This window comes from Stenella coeruleoalba (assembly GCF_951394435.1).
Source record: "Stenella coeruleoalba genome assembly, chromosome: 15".
NCBI lineage: Eukaryota > Metazoa > Chordata > Mammalia > Artiodactyla > Delphinidae > Stenella > Stenella coeruleoalba.
In genome coordinates, this window is record NC_137161.1 from 14,711,952 (window position 1) to 14,733,386 (window position 21,435).

General features: G+C 56.8%; 1 protein-coding gene across 2 annotated transcripts; it reads left to right on the forward strand.

Annotated features, from left to right (window-relative positions):
* Nucleotides 1–1,537: 1,537 nt before the first annotated feature.
* ZNF335 (zinc finger protein 335) lies at nt 1,538–21,269 on the forward strand. 2 transcript variants are annotated; one of them, XM_079945263.1, is made up of 27 exons: nt 1,538–3,183; nt 4,521–4,761; nt 5,692–5,769; nt 6,018–6,323; nt 6,411–6,542; nt 7,418–7,564; nt 8,854–9,106; nt 9,199–9,376; nt 10,034–10,146; nt 11,064–11,082; nt 11,214–11,330; nt 11,402–11,478; nt 11,561–11,721; nt 12,443–12,675; nt 13,592–13,685; nt 13,803–13,897; nt 16,349–16,608; nt 17,545–17,656; nt 17,747–18,121; nt 18,883–19,025; nt 19,106–19,266; nt 19,405–19,508; nt 19,602–19,679; nt 19,897–19,980; nt 20,069–20,134; nt 20,218–20,299; nt 20,392–21,269. In XM_079945263.1, exons 1-27 carry the CDS (start codon nt 2,983–2,985, stop codon nt 20,517–20,519), a joined length of 4,038 nt encoding a protein of 1,345 aa, XP_079801389.1. In that variant the 5' UTR covers nt 1,538–2,982; the 3' UTR covers nt 20,520–21,269. The 2 variants fall into 2 exon arrangements, with proteins under 2 accessions (XP_079801389.1, XP_079801388.1); XM_079945262.1 differs by having other exon boundaries at nt 6,414–6,542; nt 20,392–21,268.
* Nucleotides 21,270–21,435: the final 166 nt, after the last annotated feature.

The following is a 21,435-nucleotide window of genomic DNA, read 5'->3' on the forward strand; positions in this document are numbered from 1 at the left end:
TTACTTATTTTTTATACAGCAGGTTCTTATTAGTTATCCATTTTATACATATTAGTGTATACATGTCAATCCCAATCTCCCAATTCATCCCACCACCACCCTCCCCGCCACTTTCCCCCCTTGGTGTCCATAGGTTTGTTCTCTACATCTGTGTCTCTATTTCTGGCACAGAATACCTTAAGTATTATGATTCCTAGGCATACTTCACATGGTACCTAAATTGCTTGAGGCTTTAGAATCAGAGAGACCTGCCTCCATATGCCAGCTCTATTCTTTAGGCTGTGTGACCTTGGACAAGTCACTTCCCCTCTCTGAGTTTCAGCTTCCTCCTCTCTACATTGGAATCCCTGATACTATAACAACCCCTGATTCCTTAAGGAACCCCTTTGCTTTCCCTGATGCAGCAAAGCACATGTGCAGTGCCTGGCATGTGGTACATGTGGTAGGTGCTCATGGAAAATGCCTTCCCTCTTCTTTTCCTCCTGGCTCCTCTCCTCAGCATTTTTCTCAATGCTCTACTTGAATGTCCTTCTGACCCAGAGCCCCTTCACTGCTTCTAGAAATCTCCCCATCAAAGCTGAGGCCAGAACTACACACGGCATGCTCTGGTGGGAAGAACCCTTGATTGGCAGTCAGAAAACCAGGTTGGCTTCCTTCTCTTTGTAATGGAAGAATTCTGATATATTGTTTCAAGGAGTCATGACCTCAGGCCATGAGCTTTCCCTCTCTGGTCTTGAGCTCCATGACGAGGCTATTACCTTCTGTATCACGATATTTTGCAATCTTGTGATTTGGTGGCAAAGGCCAAGGTTCAGATTAAGCCTTAGTTGGGCTGGGGATGGGATTGGGTGGTGTGCAGCTACTCCTGAGTACCCTGACATCCTTGAGGGAGGTGACTTGTTTGGAGGCAGGCTGCATCCTACTCCCATGGAATGGGGGTTGGAGGTGGCTCTGTAGGGCTGAGGAATCAAGTTTACGCTGGAAAACTGCCTGGTGGGTACAAAACCAGCCTGCTGTCATGCCCTTGTTTACCCAGCTTTCCAGGGCTGCTCGGCGGCCTGGTCCTGCTGAATGGGGGTGAGGGGGAACGAAGAGGCATAGCCAATCCAGAGACCTCATGCTCTATTCCCCCTAAAAACCTGCTCCTAGGAAAGGAGCAGGGAAACCCCCTCATACTCAGGTACAACAAATCATAACAGCTCAAAGCACCCTATCTTTTAAAATAGGTTTTCTTTGCAGGATTTTTTTTAGATTCTCCCCGCCCTCCCCACCCCACCCCGCCCCCCGCCAAATTTGTATTTTTCAATCGACGAAAACAACTTATGCAACAAAGAGACTTCAGGACAAACCGGGGCGCCAGGTTCCTGCGCAAAATGCTAAAAAGGCTTAAGCAGAGGGTGTTGCCAAAAGTGGCATTTCGGGCATCAGAAGGACGGTCATACCTTTCTGAAAGACTGCAGGCCTTTAATACATCTACACTGAGCAGAGGAAGTCTATGGAGAATGCCTTGACTTCCCAGCTCTATTATGTAACAAATACGTGTACAGAGCTCAGTAAGGGCCCTGTACTGACGCTTCTCCATTCCCCCAACTCCAGCCATCGGGGCTTGCATTCCAAGTCCTTTTACTTGATGTGACGTTGGACCAGCCACTTCCCATCTCGGGGGCTCAGTTTCCCCATCGGTAAAACAAGGACTATATGCTCCCCTCTTCCCAGGACACGTCAAACCTAATCGGGAAGGATTTGATTGGGTTCGATGAGAGCGTAAAATAATCGGTTGAAAGCCAGGCGAAAAGACCGATAACGTTTACTCCTCTCCCACCAAGCCAAAACATCCCAGTTTCACGCTTTTCTGAGCTGTTCCGGGAAGGGCGTGGTCAGGCCACTGGGAGCCACGCCCCCGGACGTGGGGCCAGCCTTAGCCGCGCCCAGCCCTGCGGCCCAGGGAAGGGACCCAGCAGTGACGTCACGTAGCCACTCCTATGTATTCCTCCGCCGGAGAGAAAGTAGCTCTCAACCCACAGAGGACTCCGTCACCCATACTAGGAGACATGTAAAATCCTATATTCTCTGAGAACTCTATTATGGTTTTGAGACCTCGGGGCCACCTTCCGGCACACTGGAAGCCTGTCTTTCTCCGGGCCGGCGTAGGAAGTAGTCCCGGCCTACGGAAGGCCGATGGGTCCCTCCGCAGCGGGGGAAAGAGGATGGCGACTTCGTCGATGCCGGAGTCGGAGAGAAACGCGGCTACGAAAGCGTCAGGTGAGCGTCGGGTGGAGTCAGGTCGCCCCACTGCACCCTGCCGTGAAGTGGGGCCACACTGCGGGGATACCCGGTGGAGAGGTCCCGGGCCGGCGGGGCTGTCCGAACAGGGCCCCGGGGTCCCAGGCCCTTTAGTCGCTCTCGCACTTGCCTGAGCGGAAACCCGGAGCCGCCACAAGATGGCGTCGGGCCTGGAGCGCAGGCAGCGCCGGGGACAGCCCCGAGTCTCCAGGCCCCGGGACCGTCGCTGTCAGCCCCCTCCGCACGGGAACCAGGGGAGGGGGGAGCGAGCCGCTGACCCAGGGGGCTTGCGGGCTGTACCACCGACTCTGCACCCGGGGGGACTCGGGGGACCGAAGGGCTGAGCCACTGAGCCCGGCCGCGGCCCGTAGAGTGAACCACTCTGCGGGAATCATGGAGGGGAGGAGCAAAGGGTCAAGATTACCCGCCACTGACCACCCTCCGGGGATGGGGGTAGGACCCGAGACTGGGAGGCAAGGCTTCCTGGTCCTGTTTTCTCGAAGCTCCCCTCGCAATACACTAGAAAGCCCCGCCCCGTCGGCTACTCAGTGTTTGCATCTGCGAAATGGGCATATGGGCGCAGCTGCGTGCGCCGCGGGGCCCCGAGATGAAGCCCACCTCTTCCAGCCCCCGTCACCTCTTCTCGCAGAGTAAAGGCCCCGGACCCTGGGCCCCCCTATCAGGCCGCCCCCCGAGCCGATGGAGGAGAACGAGGTGGAGAGCAGTAGCGACACGGCCCCTGGTCCTGGCCGGCCCGAGGAGCCCTCTGAGAGCGGCTTGGGTGTGGGCACCTCGGAAGCCGTGTCGGCCGACAGCAGCGACGCCGCGGCCGCTTCGGGGCCAGCCGAGGCCGACGACTCTGGCGTGGGGCAGAGTTCGGACCGCGGCACCAGCTCTCTGGTATGGACATTGCTTGCCGGCGTGGGTGGTGGCAGGGACCGCAGGCAGCAGTGCCTGGCGGCCAAGGGGAAGAAGCCAGCAAGGCTTGCTTATAGCTAATATTTGATTATGGTTTACTGTGAGCCGGGCACCATGCCAGGCCTTTTGCGTGGATTTTCTCATTTAAGTCTCATACCTTGTAAAGCACATACCACTGTTTTCCAAATCTCACAGAGGAGCAAACTGAGACACAGCGCCAGCATTCAAATCTAGACTGTGGGCTGACCCACTGCACTACCCACTGTCCTCACTCTTTGGGATGCAGGTGACCTGGTTCAAGTCTTGGCTGTACCACTGATTCACTGGGACACCTCTTTGAACCTCGGTCGTCAATCTTTAAAACGGAGCAGAAATACCTACTCCTGAGGGTGCTCTGTTGTGAGCAACCACCAGACATTTTCTTGGAAACGCTTTGTAAAATAGTCTCCTGGCTCTGCCGCCTCCTGGCTCTGTGATCTTAGATAAGCCACCCAAACTTTTAGCTGTCAGTTTTCTCATCTATAGAATGGGAATAATAAATATACTTGCCTCAATAGGTTTTTCTCTTTTTTTTTTTGAGAACTAAATGAATTAATATATGCAAAGCAATTAACACAGGGCTCAGCACATGGTAAGCAGCCAATAAGTATCAGCCCTACCGTTGTCATTGTCTGCAAGATAGTGATCATTTTCAGGACATCACATTATAGAGGTGCACAACAGTAGCCCCCACTTTGGGGTCCAGGGGTTTTATTAATTCAGCAGAGGTGGGCTTAGCATGTGCCCAGCTTGTGCTGGACCCAGGGGATACAGCAGGAGACGAGAGATGCGGTCCTGGCCCTTATGGAGTCTGACCTGGGAGACCTAACATTGCAGAGTGAACCATAATGTGATGGCGGGACACAGGCGACCATAGCACTGAGGATGGAGAGGTCCTAACTTGGCTTTGTGGGTCAGGGTCATCTTCCCAGGAAAGGTACCAGGTGAATGGCAGTGAGAAGGCTGAGTAGGAGTTAGCCACGGTGTGATGCTAGGAAGCATTTCAGGCAGAGGGAGCAGCTTATTTGAAAGCCTGACGAGAATAGCCTCACCTGGCTGTTGTGTGAGGTGTGGGAAACATGGGGCCTTGTACCTGCCCAGAGCCAGGGACCCTGGCGCTTGTCCTTGGGGGAGCTCTGTGACTAGAGGGTTTCTCTCACTGGTCCTCAATGGGGGTGAGGTTGTGGGTGGCCCCACCTACCACGTCCTTGGGCCAGGGTGGGGGCAGCCTGCCCTGCCCCATCCCTGGCTCCTAAACTCCCCTGTTTCCCGTCCCCCAGGAGGAGGTATCCGAGAGCAGCTCCAGCACAGAACCCCTGCCCCATGGCTACCTCCCTGATTCATCTTCTGTTTCCCATGGGCCAGTGGCAGGGGTGACAGGCGGCCCCCCAGCCCTGGTGCACTCCAGCGCACTCCCAGACCCCAACATGCTGGTGTCCGACTGCACGGCTTCTTCCTCAGACCTCGGCTCAGCCATTGACAAGATCATCGAGTCCACCATCGGGCCCGACCTCATCCAGAGTGAGTCAGGCCACAGGGGGCAAGAGTTGCCCCATAAGGGTTTCCCTGCAGAAGCAGCTGTGCAGACTCAGGCAGATAACCTTACCACTCTGAGTTTGTAACATGGAAACAGTAACCCCGTCTCATAGTGGTAAACGATGTGGGGATTTTTTTTTTTTTTTTTTTCGGTACGCAGGCCTCTCACTGCTGTGGCCTCTCCCGTTGTGGAGCACAGGCTCCGGACGTGCAGGCTCGGCGGCCGTGGCTCACGGGCCCAGCCGCTCCGCGGCATGTGGGATCCTCCCAGACCGGGGCACAAACCCGTGTCCCCTGCATCGGCAGGCGGACTCCCAACCACTGCACCACCAGGGAAGCCCCAATGTGGGGATTTAATGAGATAGTACAGTATAGTTCCTGGCATATGATAAGCACTCAATAAATATAGAAACAGTGACACCTAACTTTGTACTGGAGTCTCTTCTAAATACTTTACCTGTAGTAGTTCATCAATCCTCTTGGTAACCCCAAAAGGTAGATGCTGTTATTCTCACAGTCTGGATGAGAAAGCCAAGGCACAGAGGACGTAAACTAATGTACCCGCTGTCATCAGCAAGTGTTGGGGCGTGAGCTCAGACAGTGACTCCAGAGCGGGTGCTCGTGATTTACCAAACTACTTTCTATTAATAATGATCCGTGTAAGGGTTGTAGCACCTGGAAAAGCCCTGGGATGGCCTGGAAAACCAGTCCTCCTTTAATGGTTAAAGGTGGGCAGCTGTGGACTGGCTGCTGGGCCAGCGTGTCACACACAGCAGACCTCTCAACAGCCCTGCCCTGGACGGGAAGTGGGCAATGGGGCAGCGGACTCACAGTCTCACGGGTGAGTCAGAATGAGTGTGGGCAGTGACAGTTGTCATTATCAGCTGTGCATCCCCTCCTCACACCTCTGCCCAGGCTGCATCACCGTGACCAGTGCTGAGGGCGGTGGGTCCGAGACCACACGGTACCTGATCCTGCAGGGACCAGATGATGGTAAGACTCCAGGCGCCAGACCCAGGGAACCCTGCTGTGGGCGGGGGAGTAGGACAGGGAGGCTCTGCCGTACACTCACTGTGTGATCTTGGCAGCTTCTCCACTGCCTTGGGCCTCTCAGTTCCTCCACTGTTACTCTGCTGAGGAGTGGGGTTCTTGGATCCCTGGGCCTGCCTGGGAGGGGCAGCTGTAGCTCGTGGCCAGCCTCCCCCTCCACTTCCTCCCCTCTCATTCCCTCACCTTCCCAGGGGCCCCCATGGCATCACCGATGTCCAGTTCCACCCTGGCCCACAGCCTGGCAGCCATCGAAGCTCTAGCCGATGGCCCCACGTCCACATCCACGTGCCTGGAGCCCCCTGAGGAGGTACAGGGTGGACCCAGCTCCCCAGCGCAGCCATGCCTGGGTTCTGGCGCCGAGGAGCCAGACCTGCAGAGCCTGGAGGCCATGATGGAGGTGGTGGTGGTGCAGCAGTTCAAGTGCAAGATGTGCCAGTACCGGAGCAGCGCCAAGGCCACACTGTTGCGCCACATGCGGGAGCGGCACTTCTGCCCAGGTGCGTTGACGGTGGCCTGCCTGGCCGCCTCCACAGGTGGGGCTGGGGTGCCAAGAGTCAGATGCAGCAAGCTTGTTGTACCGCTAGCAGCCGCCGCCACCGGAAAAAAGGGACGTCTGCGGAAGTGGGGTGCCTCTGCCAGGACCCAGGAGGAAGAGGGCCCAGAGGAGGAGGACGATGATGACATCATAGATGCCGGCGCCATCGATGACCTGGAAGGTAGGCTACCGTGGCTTTCGGTCCTGTCACCCACACCCACATCTGCAAATACGGAGCTCCCCCTGGCCTGTAGGGAGGGCCAGGGACGAGGAACTGGCGCACACGCAGCCACGAGTGCCTCCAGCATAAGATAGAGGAGTTGGAGCTCTGGGACCAGGAGCTCTATGTGCAGCTGTACGGGCCACGTGCTGAAAAATAGTACTGTATCCAAGAGGGTCACGTTCACATTTGTCTAGCAGAAACAGAATGGAAGCCACGTGTGTTTTTTGTTGTCATGTTAAAAGTAAAACGAAAAAGATGAAGTTAAGTTCAGTCATATATTTTATTGACCCATTATGTCTAAAGTATTATTTCAATATGCAATGATTATAAAGAGTTATTAGTAAGCTTTACGTTCTTTTTCTCATACTAATTTTCAGAAATCTGTTGTGTTTTATACTTATGTCTCCAGTTAGTCGAGGCATATTTCAAGTGCTCAGTAGCCACATATGGCTAGTGAGGAAGCTACTGGCTCTCTCAATGGATAGCATAGTCCTGCTTTGTAGACTGGAGTGACTAGACAGCTGTTTTCTAACAATGGCCGTAAAGCGTATTGAGGAAGGAGTGCTTTTTTCTGATTCACATAAAGGTGCCATCTGAGCTAGTGGTAGGTGTTAGGAAAGGTACAGAGAAAGGACTGCAGGGGCCAGAGAGTGGCGCTCACAGTTAGCCAGGGGGACATCAGGAGGGCTCCCCGGAGGAGGCACTACTGGTGGGTTTGAAGGGAGGAACAGGCAGGGAGGGATAGGGAAGTGGGCCTCTTTCCAGGGAAGCTGGCAAGGGGTCAGGACTGAAAGGTCAAGGCTGATGCCCCCCTTCTTTTGCTGTCCCCACAGAGGACAGCGACTATAACCCTGCTGAGGATGAGCCCCGGGGCCGGCAGCTACGGCCCCAGCGCCCCACTCCCAGTACACCGAGACCCCGCAGGAGACCTGGCCGGCCCCGGAAGCTGCCTCGCCTGGAGACCTCGGATCTCCTGGATGGTGAGACTTACTTGTGGGTGGGGCTGTGCGGTGGGGCCCAGGGGTGGCCTCGTTCCCCGCTTGCTTCCATGGAGCCCTTGCAGACATGCTTGCAGAGTAGCATGTCTCAATCCCACCGGGGTGACCTGCAGGCCTCCTCGTAAAGGGGAAAGCTCTCCCATACCAAGCTTGAGAGTTAGCTTTCTGAAACGGCTTTTCCGTGGTAAGCTGTCGCAGCACAGAAGTTTGAGTATTTGTAACTGAACTAATAAGTTTTAAGAATTATTACTAAAATGAGAATAAGTCTGAGGTCTGAGACTATGTTGGAGGAGCACGGACTTGGAGCATTACAAGCCGGGGACAGGAAAGACCCGCCGTGGGCATGAATGCCGGCTCTGCCACCTACCAGCTGTGACCTGGAGCATGTTACTTTGCCTCTTGAATCTCCCATTCCCTTATTAGGAATGGAGGTGATAGCAGCCGCCTCTTAGGATTGTTTTTTGAGGCTTAAATAGACAGGGAAAAAATACATGGTAGCTGTTTTTGTACATGCAGTTGTGGGTGTTGTATTTTTTTAGTCTTATTTTTCAAATAACTTTTTACTGAGGTATATGTGTTGAAAAGCACATGTATGCTAAGTGAATCAGCTTAGTGAATTCACAGCTCAGTGAATTTTCACAAGGTGAACACACCTGAATAACCTGACACCCCATTAAGAAACAAAATGGCATATAATTTTGAATTTTTAAAACATTACATTGAAATGCTGTTAGTGTTTTTGAATAGGTAACGCATTCAGATGTTCAGACGTCAGAGGCTTTGCGAGTGTGTGCGGTGATGTCTCTTCCCTTCCTCCCGTCTGCCCTCCAACTACACAGCCTCCATTGGGAAAACCAGTGTTTAAGTGTTGCTGTTGCTCCCCAGACTTTAGAACGTTCCCATGAGGTCACTAGAGCAACAATTATATCCATTTGACAGACGGGGAAAATGAGACTCAGAGAGGGGAGTGGCTTTGCCTGAGAACACACAGCAAGTCGATGACAGCTTAGCCTACCCGCAGGTCTCCTGGCCGCAAGGTCCCAGCTCTCCCAGTGCTGCTCCAGACTGTCCCATTTAAGTCGTGCTGTGCTAACAGCCCGTCAGCTGCAGGAGGAACCGTATGTCCACGCTGCCCTCTAACCACGGGCTGCCTGCGTCTGTCCCGTGACCTGACGGGCCTATCAGTGGTCTGTGACGGTGTGTGTGGGGGAGGATATTTTGGCTGGCCTCTGGCACAGCTGTCCACATCTGTCCTGGTGTGTCCATGGCAGGTGTGGAAGGAGAGCCTCTGGTCAGCTCCCAGACTGGACAGAGCCCTCTGGAGCCACAAGACCCCGAGGCACCCAGCTCCTCAGGCCCGGGACGCCTGGTGGCCCTGGGCAAGGCCAACCGGCCCCCTGTGGAACCCGGCATGAGCCAGTCAGATGTGGAGAACGCAGCACCGTCCTGCCAGGACGAGCCCGACGCCCCGCCCCGCCGCCGTGGGCGACCCTCCAGGCGCTTCCTCGGCAAGAAATACCGCAAGTACGGTGGCAAGCGGAGATGAGGGCTGGGGGCAGGGGGAAGTGGCCAGGCCCCTGGCCCAGCCAGACCTCTCCCCAACACCCTCCTGGCAGGTACTATTACAAGTCGCCCAAACCCCTCCTGCGGCCCTTCTTGTGCCGCATCTGCGGTTCCCGCTTCCTGTCCCACGAGGACCTGCGCTTCCACGTCAACTCCCACGAGGCTGGCAACCCCCAGCTCTTCAAGTGCCTGCAGTGCAGCTACCGCTCCCGCCGCTGGTCCTCGCTCAAGGTGTGGCCGAGGGAAGCGGAAGCGGAGGCGCGAGAGGGCAGGGGGAGAAGGGACGCTGGATGGGAGAAGGCCCCAGGGGGAGTGGAGATCACCGCACCCGCGGTCACCCTCCTGCCCCGTGTCGTTGCGCGTCTGGGCCGAGGGCACACTGTGGTAGGCCTCACACTGCATGGTGGCGTCACATCGTCTTAGACTTGCCTCACAACCACCACAGCGGGCAGATGGCGGTGCTACTGCTTTAGTCGAATTCAGTGTGTTAGAAAGTCTCCCAGCTGGTGGCGGGAACGTGTCTCAAGAAAGGGGTTCCTTTTTATCATCTCACGTAGCCCAACAAGGTCATAGGTGTTGAGAGCCCCATTTTACTGACGCAGGAAACTGCAGCTTGGCTTGGCCAAAGTGAGGCAGAGCTGCCCACGGGTGGAGGTCGGGGGTAGCTTGAGCACAGATGGCCAGAGCCCCTGTGCTTTGTGCGCACAGTGCTTCCTCCCTCAGACCCGGACCTAGAAGTTGTTCTCTGGACCCCTGCGGTAGGGGTGGGGAGCGGGGGTTGTTCCAGGGTGCAGTGGGGAGGGGGCGCCTCTACGGCTGTAGGCACAGGGCGGGTGGGCAGGAAGGGAGGCTACACCCCAGCCCGCTGTCCTTCCGCCTCTCTCCCAGGAGCACATGTTCAACCACGTGGGCAGTAAGCCCTACAAGTGTGACGAATGCAGCTACACCAGTGTCTACCGGAAGGACGTCATCCGGCACGCGGCCGTGCATAGCCGGGACCGGTCAGTGGGGGTGGGGAAGTGGAGGCCCAGGGTTACCATGGATTCCCCCTTACTGAGCCCCTGCTCGGGGCCAGCGCCCTTTGCAGCACAGTACAGATGGGGGAAAGGCAGGGCGATTCATCCCAGATCACTTGGCTCAGAACAGGGCAGTGTCAGGGTCTAGAGGTCCCTTATTTGGTCTCTTTCCTGCTTCGAGCTTTGTAAATTGGGGACAGTCACTATTGAGGTGATTAAAGGAAATCGTGTACCTAAAGGGTCTCAGAAAATGATCTGAAGGTCTTCCAGGCTCCACGTCCATACTCCATCTCTCACGGCACTGATAGGGCAGACGTAGGACAAGTGGGTGGAAAAACAAAGATCCTCAAGGGCCTAGTGACTGTTCACTGAAGTATCACAGTGCGGCTTGCAGGCTCTTAGTTCCCCGACCAGAAGTTGAGCCCCGGGCCCCGGCAGTGGAAGCGCTGAGTGCTAACCACTGGACAGCCAGGGAATTCCCGCTTTTAGGTGTTTCTTTAAAAAAAAATAAAAAGGGAGGGGGAGTTCTATGTCCACATAAGATTAGGGACACCAGGTTGAAAACCTGGTTCAACAGCTCTTTTCCCTGCAGAGCTTCTCAGAGCCTTTAAAATGCAAATGCATTTTGTGACAGAGAGAGAGAGAGAGAGAGAGAGAGAGAGGGGGAGAGGGGGAGAGGGGGAGAATGCACTGTGCCTAAAGTTAGTTGACTGCAAAACTTTATTTACAGCACACCTCTTGGCATTTTCCCCAGCGAACTCCCATTGGGGGAATACTGTTCTAAGAGAAAGGGGCTTGGGTTGGGGCTGAGGACAGGGCCGAGGATGGGTCTGGTCAGCGGGGGAGGGTCTGGGGTGGGCTTGGGGACAAGATGGTCTGACTGCTGTGCCTTTCTCCCCCAGGAAGAAGAGGCCAGACCCGGTGAGTCTGGGGCCCCAGGCCGGGAAGGGAGCCTGCTTGAGGGCGGCTGGGGGGTTGGTGGGGGAGGAGGCATGGTCTCACCCTCTCTCCTCCCCTTTTCTCTCCACCCGGCCCCTTCTGTCCCTTCCCAGACCCCGAAGCTGAGCTCCTTCCCCTGCCCTGTGTGTGGCCGTGTCTACCCCATGCAGAAGAGACTCACGCAGCACATGAAGACTCACAGCACCGAGAAGCCCCACATGTGTGACAAGGTGGGTGGGGCTGGGGGCAGGGGGCCCGCCTGGGGGCTCCCTGGTCTGACCCGCCTCGCCACCCCCCGCAGTGTGGCAAGTCCTTTAAGAAGCGCTACACGTTCAAGATGCACCTGCTCACGCATATCCAGGCCGTCGCCAACCGCAGGTACATCCCCGAGGAGGCCCCTGGGGCTGCGGTTCCCCACCGCGCCCTGTCGCTGAGCTCTCCCCTCTCCGACCACCTCCAGGTTCAAGTGCGAGTTCTGCGAGTTCGTTTGTGAGGACAAGAAGGCGCTGCTGAACCACCAGCTTTCCCATGTCAGCGACAAGCCCTTCAAGTGCAGCTTTTGCCCCTACCGCACCTTCCGAGAGGACTTCCTGCTGTCCCACGTGGCCGTCAAGCACACAGGTCAGGCCAGCCACCCCCCAAAACACCGTAGCCCCCTGTCGGAGGCTCAGCTCTGTCCTCGTCATCCCCCTCGGCAGCCCCAGCCCTTCTACTGCAGGGAATCCCCCCGGGACTGTCACTCTAACCTCAGCTGAGTTTCCAACGCAGCCAGCTCTTCTCTGTGTGGCCCAGGGCCAGTTGCTGGCGCTCTCTGAACCTTTCTTAATTGTGAAAGGAGAGAATCAGAAGTACCAACCATGGGGTTGTTATAAACGTGAGTTCCATTTGTTCCCTGAGCCCTGTCTGTTCTGGGCACTGGGGCTTGAGAGGTCTTACATAGGCCCTGCCCTCGACAGAGGAAACCACTAAAGCAGCATCACATCTTGGCCCACAGAAGATGGACAGCAAAACTTAGTTCTTTCTCCTCCTCGGTGCCTAGCCCTCTGGCAGACACACTAGGGAAGAAGAGAGAAAGAGAGCTGGGGGGACACTTCGGGAGATGAGTCATAAGAGAAGTATGTGGTCACCTGACCTTGAAAATAGGCACTCGGAGGAAGGCTGTGAGCGCAGAGGGAGACCTGGCTCGTTTCTGTCCTGGCACACCAAATTGCACAGAGCATGGGTTTCCCTGAGCTTGGGAACACATCGCAGGGAGTGAAGCAGTTGGAGACGTTCTTGGGGTCACAGAAGGCTTCCTAGAGGGGGTGGGCAAGCCCAAGCATCCCTACACATGTGCCTGCAGGGGCCAAGCCCTTTGCCTGTGAGTACTGCCACTTCAGCACGCGACACAAGAAGAACCTCCGCTTGCACGTACGGTGCCGACATGCAAGCAGCTTTGAGGAGTGGGGGCGGCGCCACCCCGAGGAGCCCCCTTCCCGCCGTCGCCCCTTCTTCTCTCTGCAACAGATTGAGGAGCTGAAGCAGCAGCATAGCGCAGCCCCTGGACCTCCGCCCAGCTCCCCAGGACCTCCTGAGGTAATGAGCTCAAACAGCAGACAAGGGGGTTAGGAGCGTTGGCTGCAATGCTGCTGCGATGCTGCCTCTCCCAGCCCTAGCATCCTCACTGGCACACTGAGTACAGCGAAATGACCCCTGCCTCTCTGGATTGTGGTGAAGAGCAGCTGAGGTCACAGATACGTCACCCTAATCTCAGAGTAGGGGTGGCTTTCCAGTGCTAGTAATAGAGCGTGGAAATATCAGTATCTTGACTATGGTGATAGTTTATTATTGTCTTCATGTAAAAGAAGTCCAGAGGTCAGCAGCCCAGGGCTGATGTGGCAGCTCCTTGATCAGTCATCAGGAACCAAGCTTTCTCGATACTTTTTCCCAGCCGTCCTAGGCATGTGACTCCCGTTTTTGTGATTGACTTATGGTCCCATATAGCTGCAGGAGCTCCAGCCTTCCTAGCCACATCCCAGGCAAGAATCAGGAGGAAGGGATAGGGGAAGAGCAAAAATGATGCCCGCCATCTATCCGTCTTACCTTCCTCGTGAACTTTTACCAGAAGCTCCTGCTTAACTACAGGGCCACACTTCACCCAGCCGCAGGGAGGCTGAGAAATATAGTCTTGTAGCTGAGTATGTTGCTTGCCCCCTCCCCTCCCCTCCCCAAAAGATGGACCACCACGATGTGCTGGTAGAACACAGAGGCTCTGGAGTCAGATAGTCATGTGTTCAAGTCCCAGTTCTGCTACTTACTGGCTGTGGGATCCTTAACCTTAGTCAGTTCATCTGTTGCGTGGAGCTGGTAAATATCTTGAAAATATCTTGAAGAGGGTGAAGATGAAACAAGCCAATAGCTGTAAAGTGTCTGGCACATAGGAGGTGCTTGGTGAATGCACTTGAATCTGAGCCTGCCCCCTGTCACACTTGGCCATATTCCCACCCCGCAGATCCCCCCAGAGGCAGCATCTCTCCAGTCACCCGAGACACCCCCGCTGCTGTGTTCTGACACCCTGGGTGGTGCTACCATCATCTACCAGCAAGGTGAGTTCTGGTGGGAGCAGGGGCAGGGCTGGTGCCGGTGGGGGCCGGAAGCTGGGGAAGAGGGCATTGGGTGCCAGTTTTCCAGCCATTTCTAAGGCTCAGGTCCCACCCACCCAGGAGCTGAGGAGTCGACGGCCATGGCCACACAGACAGCCTTGGACCTGTTGCTGAACATGAGTGCTCGGCGGGAGCTGGGCAGCGCGGCCCTGCAGGTGAGCTCCTCCCCGGCCCGGCTTTACCCGTGGTGCCAGGTCTGCGCTGGACGCTGGGAGCGGAGGCTAGTGATGGAGCAGACGTGCCCTGCCCTCAGGGAGCTCCCAGTCAGTGGGAGACAGATCCACTGAAACCCAGTGGGCAGACGCAGAGGAGGGGGACCGCTGTGCCAGGGAGGCCCCGGGAGGGCAGAGGCTCTCCCACTCCGCTGTCCGGAGTCACCAGCGGTCTCCGCCATGCTGAGCAGTAAGCACTGCCCGTGCCCATGAGGCTGAACTAGCTTCCCATCTAGCCTAGCACCCTCATTCCACGCCACCTCCCACAGCCCAGAGGCTCCCAAGGCTTTCCTGAGCTCCGACCTCTCACATGCTCCGTGCACCTTAAGCCTAGCACATCTTCGCCCAGGTTCATCATCTTTACTTCTCCCTCCCCTCCCCCGTGCCTCTCCAGATTCTCTAAGGCGGAGAGAGGTTTGTTAGCACCTCCCATCTCCCAGCCTCTTGAAAAGATGGAGACTGTGTTTGAGATGATGAATTCCAGCAGCTTGGAACAGTGACGTGCTGCTGGGGGACAGCGCTCTGTGGAGGGGAGCCTGCTGTTGGACCTGGAATCTTCAGAGGGTTTAGTTTGTGGCATCTGGGGGTGTGTAGAAATTCTACATTTTTAGATAGTTCAACGTATCAGGCTTTTATAGTTTTTGCCTGTGGTATCATCCTTAGGCCTCTTCACCTCAAGATTATATAAACATTCGTTTGTATTTTCTTCTTAGGGTTTCATTTTTTACACTTAAATTTTTACTCCACCTGGAATTCACTTTTGGTGTGTGCAGAAAGGTAGGGGACTAAGTTTACTTTTTTCCCAGAAGTTGTCCAGTGCAATAAATCGAATCCTCCCGTTTTCCCCAGTGGCTCAAAGCATCCCCTTTATCGTGCACTGGATTCCCCCAGGTACAGGAGTCTGTTTCTAGACAAGTTCTGTTCTATTGCTCTGTTTGCCGTTCTCATGCCAGTATCATCCATTTTGGTTGGTTTGTTTTTCTGATTACAAAAACATACGCTTGTGAAACCCAAAATGAGCGTTAAGAATTGTTCTCTTCAGAAGGTGAAAGTCCTTAAGGTTCCTCCCCTCCCCTCCGACTCCACTGTTAACAGGTTAATAAGCGTTTCTGCAGTTTTGTCCACGTGCTCACTAACACAGAGACCTCCTGATCCTTAAAAAATGAGATCACGCCATCCGCGCTCACAGGCAGCCTAGCTTTTCTTCCCTCTGCAGTGTGTGAGGCACAGCCTGGCCACACACACACGTCCACTCCTTCCTGACGTCTCCACGTCATTCCGTCCTAGGGATGTTCTGAAGCTTATTTCGTCAGGCCTTTACGCGTGGGTGGCTTCCTTGTCATTAACTCAAGGCAGTGCTTCAGTGCACATACATTTTCGGGTGCTCATAAACATGTTTTTTAGTTGGGGGAAAAAAAAGCCTCCTAGAAGTAAATAGAATCAGTGGGTCCCAAGGCGTGACACCTCATAAAAGCTATGTCAGTTACATGACCACCACTAGCGTGTGCTTCCTCACAGCCTCGCCAGCGCTGGGCATCAGTTTTTATAAATCTCTTCCATGTGATGGAAGTATATGTCAGGGTCTTAGTTTATAATTTTGTGATCACAAAAGGGATCGAGTTTCTTTCTTTATGTTCATAGACCATTTTATTTCTTCTCTGATGTATGTTTGTGCCCTGTATCTATTTTTCCATTAAATTATTAATCTCTTTTGTGTAACTTTGCAAGGGCTCTTTGTATGTGTGGGAACTCCACTTTTTATCTCTTATGTGAATTATTAAATACCATCTCCCCCCACGCCCCCAGCTTCTTTGTTTTCTGATCTCATTTTATGGTTTGTTTTTCTGTAGGTTTTAACATATTCTGTCATGATTAGGAAACTTCCCACCCCAAGGATTATAGGAATATCCATATTTTCTCTTAATATGTCTCAAGTTTTATTTGTTACATTTCAATCTTGAAAACATTTGAAGCAGGCTTTGGAGTAGAATGTGAGGTAGACTCTGACTATTGCATTTTTTTCTTAAACGGTCTGCCACTTGTTCCTCTACTTCAGGATTTCTTATCCTTGGCGCTTTGGGCCAGATAACTCCTTGCTGAGGGGCTGTCCTGCTCGTCTGGCATGTTCGGCAGCATCTCTGGCTTCTGCCCCCTAGGTGCCAACCAATTGTGGCAACCAAAAATGTCTCCGGACGTTGCCCAGTGCCCTTGGGGGGTGGTAACGCTCTAGCCTGTTCTCGTTAAGTCTCTTTCCAGTTGCCAGGAACACACAGTTGGGCTCGTGTGAATACGTGGTGGTGGCACTGGGTCCCGCCAGACCGTGGGTGAGCTTTGAGGCCCTGAGATAGAAAAGGGCCTTGAACGCCAGCTCCTTTGCCACTTGTGCCGTTGCAGGTGGCTGTGGTGAAGTCAGAGGACGTGGAAGCAGGGTTCGCATCCTCTGGTGGGCAGCCCTCCCCAGCAGGTGCCACTCCCCAAGTGGTAGCCCTCCACATGGCAGAGCCAGGGGGCAGCGTGGCCGCCGAGAGCCAGCTAGGCACCCCGGACCTACAGCAGATCACCCTGGCGCCTGGGCCATTTGGCGGGGCTGGCTACAGCGTCATCACGGCACCCACCATGGAGGAGGGCACATCGGCTCCTGGCACACCTTACAGGTGAGATCTGCTGCCTGCGAGACCCCCCCCCCCAGCCGTTTATAGGTGTGCTGGGGGGAGTCAGATGAGGACCCCGCCCACCCAAGCCTAGTTGGCAGGAGGTAAAACTCCTAATACACGTAAAACAATTGGGCTGTAGGGGTGTCGTGTCCCTTCAGGAGGTCAAGAGCCACTGAAGATGTGCCGGGCACGTGACATTCGTGACCTCCCTAAAGCATTCCCACGAGATGCATGTTTCCCTCTCTTTACAAATGAGGAGGGAGGCGAAGTAACCCACCTAAGGGCAGACAGGCTGTAGATCTGACCCTGGTCTCTGTGGTTCCAAAGCCCACGTCCTCCTTGTATGGGACGGTCCCTGAGGTCGTTTTAGGAACGAGCTCAGGCTCCTTAGCGACATTGGAGGCCCTGCAGCTGCACTTGGCTTTCTCTACACTGAGCACGTTTGGGGCAGAAACGTTTATGTTTCGCATGTTCGCTGAACCCCTGGGCAGTCTGAGGAAGCCCTGAATTCAAGTACCAGATTGTTCAGCTGGGATGGGAGTCAGAATCCCTGGGCCGGCACCTGGGCAGCCCAGTCTCTCAGCATCTGCCCTTTACCCTTGGCCCGTGGGTCCTTGCAGCCCTGCCTCCCCACTCGCCCTCTCCTCCTGCCCCACCTGGTCAGACTTGGGCTTGACCCCTGGAGCCCTTCACCTCGCCACCCCCCAGCATGCCCATCGAGGGGGCAGGGATGACCGCTTCTGAGAAGGACGATCTCTGGACACTTGGTCGCCATTTACGCAGAGGCAGCGGAGGTTCGGCTGGTAAAGGGAGGAGCCAGGGGTCAACCTGCGGTGGCAGTCACTCCTCAGTTGATGCCTTTCTTGGGGAAGGGGACTCCTGTGGCCCTCCATCCTCTCCTGGAACGCTGCCTTACCCCCGCTCCTCTGCCCACAGCGAGGAGCCCCCCGGGGAGGCAGCCCAGGCCGCGGTTGTGAGCGACACCTTGAAAGAAGCTGGTACCCACTTCATCATGGCCGCCGACGGGACCCAGCTGCACCACATCGAGGTGAGGCTGGGGGTAGCCACCTCTACTCTTCCCATTTCTTCCTGCCTCCCTCCGTCCCTCCAAGCCTCACGCTCCCCTGCCTGTCCACAGCTGACTGCACATGGCCCCATCTCCTTCCCAAGTCCAGACGCCCTGGCCTCTGGAGCCAAGTGGCCCTTGCTGCAGTGTGGGGGGCTGCCCAGAGACGGCCCTGAGCCCCCGTCTCCAGCCAGGACCCGCCGAGTGGGGGACCCCCAGGGCTCTGCCTCCCCACCTCCTGCTGCCAGCAAAGCCCTGGGCCTGGTAGTGCCCCCCTCGCCACCATCTGCAGCCACTGCGTCGTCAAAGAAGTTTTCCTGCAAGATCTGCGCTGAGGCCTTCCCCGGCCGAGCTGAGATGGAAAGTCACAAACGGGCCCACGCTGGGCCTAGTGCCTTCAAGTGCCCCGACTGCCCCTTCAGCGCTCGCCAGTGGCCCGAGGTCCGGGTAGGTGCCCCCGTCCCCCTGCTGGCACCCGTCTGTGTAACAAGCCTGGACTGAGTACCCCCCCAGGCCAGGTCCTCCGCTCCCTGCTGGGGTCAGAGATGACTCAGCAAGGCCCCAGCTCTCAGGGGGCTCAGTCTGGCGGGGAGGCACGCCAGGTGGTGACTAACACCCGACAGCGTCCCCAGTGTGAACTAAGTGCGCACAGCAGAGCACAGATGGGGAACGAGTCACGTGGACTTGGGGTGCTGGGGGGATGTCCCAGAGGTGATGGCTGAGCTGGGCCTGCAGGAGCAGAGGAGTGGTGGCGTGAGGCAGCTGGGGAGAGTCGAGTCGTCCAGAACACTGAGGGCACAGTGTCCCAGGGAGGTGCGGGGGTCGGTTCCGGGGACTCCGTCTGTTCACCCGAAAATCATTGGTTCTCAGATCCGAGCGCGTGCTGAATCCTCACAGTGGCTCAGTGAGGGGAGCGGGGCCCAGAACCCAGAGTGTCAGAGCTGGGGGCGACCTTCAGAGGCCCCTCTTTGAGCCTGTACGTCTCACAGGGGTGAGCTGAGTGTCAGCAGACACAGGGCTTTCCGAGCGGCCTCACGACCGAGCTCGTGGCTCTCGAACACCCAGCAGTGCCAGACCTTGGCCTGGCTGGTACTTCTCACCCAGCTCCTCCCACATCCACCGCGCCTGAGGTCAGGGTCCCTGGCTCCCCTGTCCGTGCGGAGCCATCTGTCCTCACCCAGCCGGTGCCCCGACTGCCCCATCTGCAGGCCCACATGGCGCAGCACTCAAGCCTGCGGCCCCACCAGTGCAACCAGTGCAGCTTCGCTTCCAAGAACAAGAAGGATCTGCGGCGCCACATGCTGACCCACACCAACGAGAAGCCCTTCGAGTGCCACCTCTGCGGGCAGCGGTGAGGCCGGGCGCAGGCAGGCGGGGGCTGCCAGGCACGCGTCGTGGGGCCGCCCCTGAGCCGCCTTCCTTCGCCCTCAGCTTCAACCGGAACGGGCACCTCAAGTTCCACATCCAGCGGCTGCACAGTCCCGATGGGAGGAAGGCGGCAACCCCGACCACGCGGGCCCCGGCCCAGACCAAGACCCCCACCCAGACCATCATCCTGAACAGTGACGACGAGACGCTGGCCACGCTGCACAGTGAGTGGCGCCTGGGGCCCCGGGGTGGACAAAGGACTTGAGCCACTGCCCCAGAAGGCACCCTTGGACCAGGGCGGGGCCAGGGCGTCTCAGGTTCCCCTGGAGCCCCTGAACGAGCGTCCACCCCTCTCTGCCCAGCTGCACTCCAGTCCAGTCACGGGGTCCTGGGCCCAGAGCGGCTACAGCAGGCACTGGGCCAGGAACACATCATTGTGGCCCAGGAACAGACAGTGACCGATCAGGTGAGAGCCTGGGCTGGGGGCCCTGCTGGCAGGTCATGGGCAGGGGTGAGGGCACACAGAAATCTGAAGCTAGAGCTGACCTGGCCCTGACAGGAGGAAGCCACCTACATCCAAGAGATCACTACAGCAGATGGCCAGATGGTCCAGCACCTGGTGACATCTGATAACCAGGTGAGCTGCTGCCGCCACCTCAGCCCTGAGTGCCCACCCTCCTCCCCCCAATCTCCAGGCCCCATTCCCAGGAAGGGGTTGGGGGAACGGTACTTTCCAAACTCCTCCTCCAGCTGCCATTGCTGACAGGGTGTCCCTGACCCCCCTGCTCTACCTTCCTCGCTGAGCTCCCAAGGAGCGGGGCCCCAGCACCTGCCTCTTCTCCCCCCTTCCTCAGGTACAGTACATCATCTCCCAGGACGGAGTCCAGCACCTGCTCCCCCAGGAATATGTCGTGGTCCCGGAGGGCCATCACATCCAGGTAGGCCAGGCCTGGGACGCAGGTGAGGAGTGAGAAGAGGGGTGTACATCCCCCTTGGAGAGTAACTGGATTGGCTCTCTCTCTCCAGGTCCAGGAGGGCCAGATCACACACATCCAGTATGAACAAGGGGCGCCGTTCCTTCAGGAGTCCCAGGTAGGGCCCTTGGGGACCAGGTGGAGCCAGGGCCACAGGCAGGGGTCCTGGTAAGGCCACGTCTCATTGCCGCTCTCCTCCAGATCCAGTATGTGCCGGTGTCCCCAGGCCAGCAGCTTGTCACACAGGCCCAGCTTGAGGCTGCAGCGCACTCAGCTGTCACAGGTATGGGGCTGGACCCGGAGGGTCTTGGGGGCCTGGGGCCCAGGCCTAGTTCCTGAGCCTCAGGCTCACCATCCTTTCCCCTCCCCTGGCAGCGGTGGCCGATGCTGCCATGGCCCAAGCCCAAGGCCTGTTCGGCACGGAGGAGGCAGTGCCTGAACACATCCAACAGCTGCAACATCAGGGCATCGAGTACGACGTCATCACCCTGACCGATGACTGAGCCCCCGGGGCCCAACAAAGACCATGGATATTGGGGCCAGCCCTGCTTGGGGTGGGGGGGCCCACTGGGACTCCCTCGCTGCTCCACCTAGGATCTCCAGATACTGAGCAGCCAGCATCCTATCACTCCTGGGGAGCCAGACCTGTGCTGCTGGGGTTAGGGGACAGCCGTGGGCCCCAGCCAGGACATGCTGCGGGCCCCAGCCTGCAGGCAGGCTTTGGGAGAGAGATTTATTTTTGTTTGGATGGACCCACTGGCCCCTCAGTCTCAATAAAGGGACCAGAGTCCAGCCTTGGCCAGCTCACTTTGTCCACGTGCTGCTGCAGCCAGAAGGAGGCAAGGATTTAGGAAGGAAGAGGAGCCCACCACGGCCCGCAAGGGTGGGAATGAGGTGGAAGCTGCCCAGCCCCGCAGTGCATCATCTTGGCCTGCCTCTGTAAGTACAGTGGCCCACCAGGGCAGACCCTCGGGGCAAAGGCCCGATACTGGGAGAGATGGCTAAGCTGGTGAAAGCCCCACTGAGCACCTTCAGACCCTGCCTCCTCCCCGGCCTCGGGGGAGCACTGGCTCCTTGCCTAGAGGTCCTCAGAGCACAGCCAGGTGCCTGCAGAGGCCACATGCCCCGACCAGGTGCCTCTGACCTGCTCTTCCTCCTGACCCTTGCCTGGAAAACACAGCTGGCTGCCCACTCACTGTGCTGGCTCCAGGGCCAGCAGGCATCTAGGTTTCTGCCTCGACACAGCTACCTGCCCTCTGCTCCCCAGAGGGATCAGTGAAGCTGATACCAGCTGTGGGAGTTTGGGGCTTGCAGATTATTGATGCAGGGAGGGCTCTGGACCCTTCAGACCTCCTGGACGTAGGCGGAGGCCACCAGGGACCCAGGTGTGGAGACGACAGGATGAGAAGTTAGTAAGAT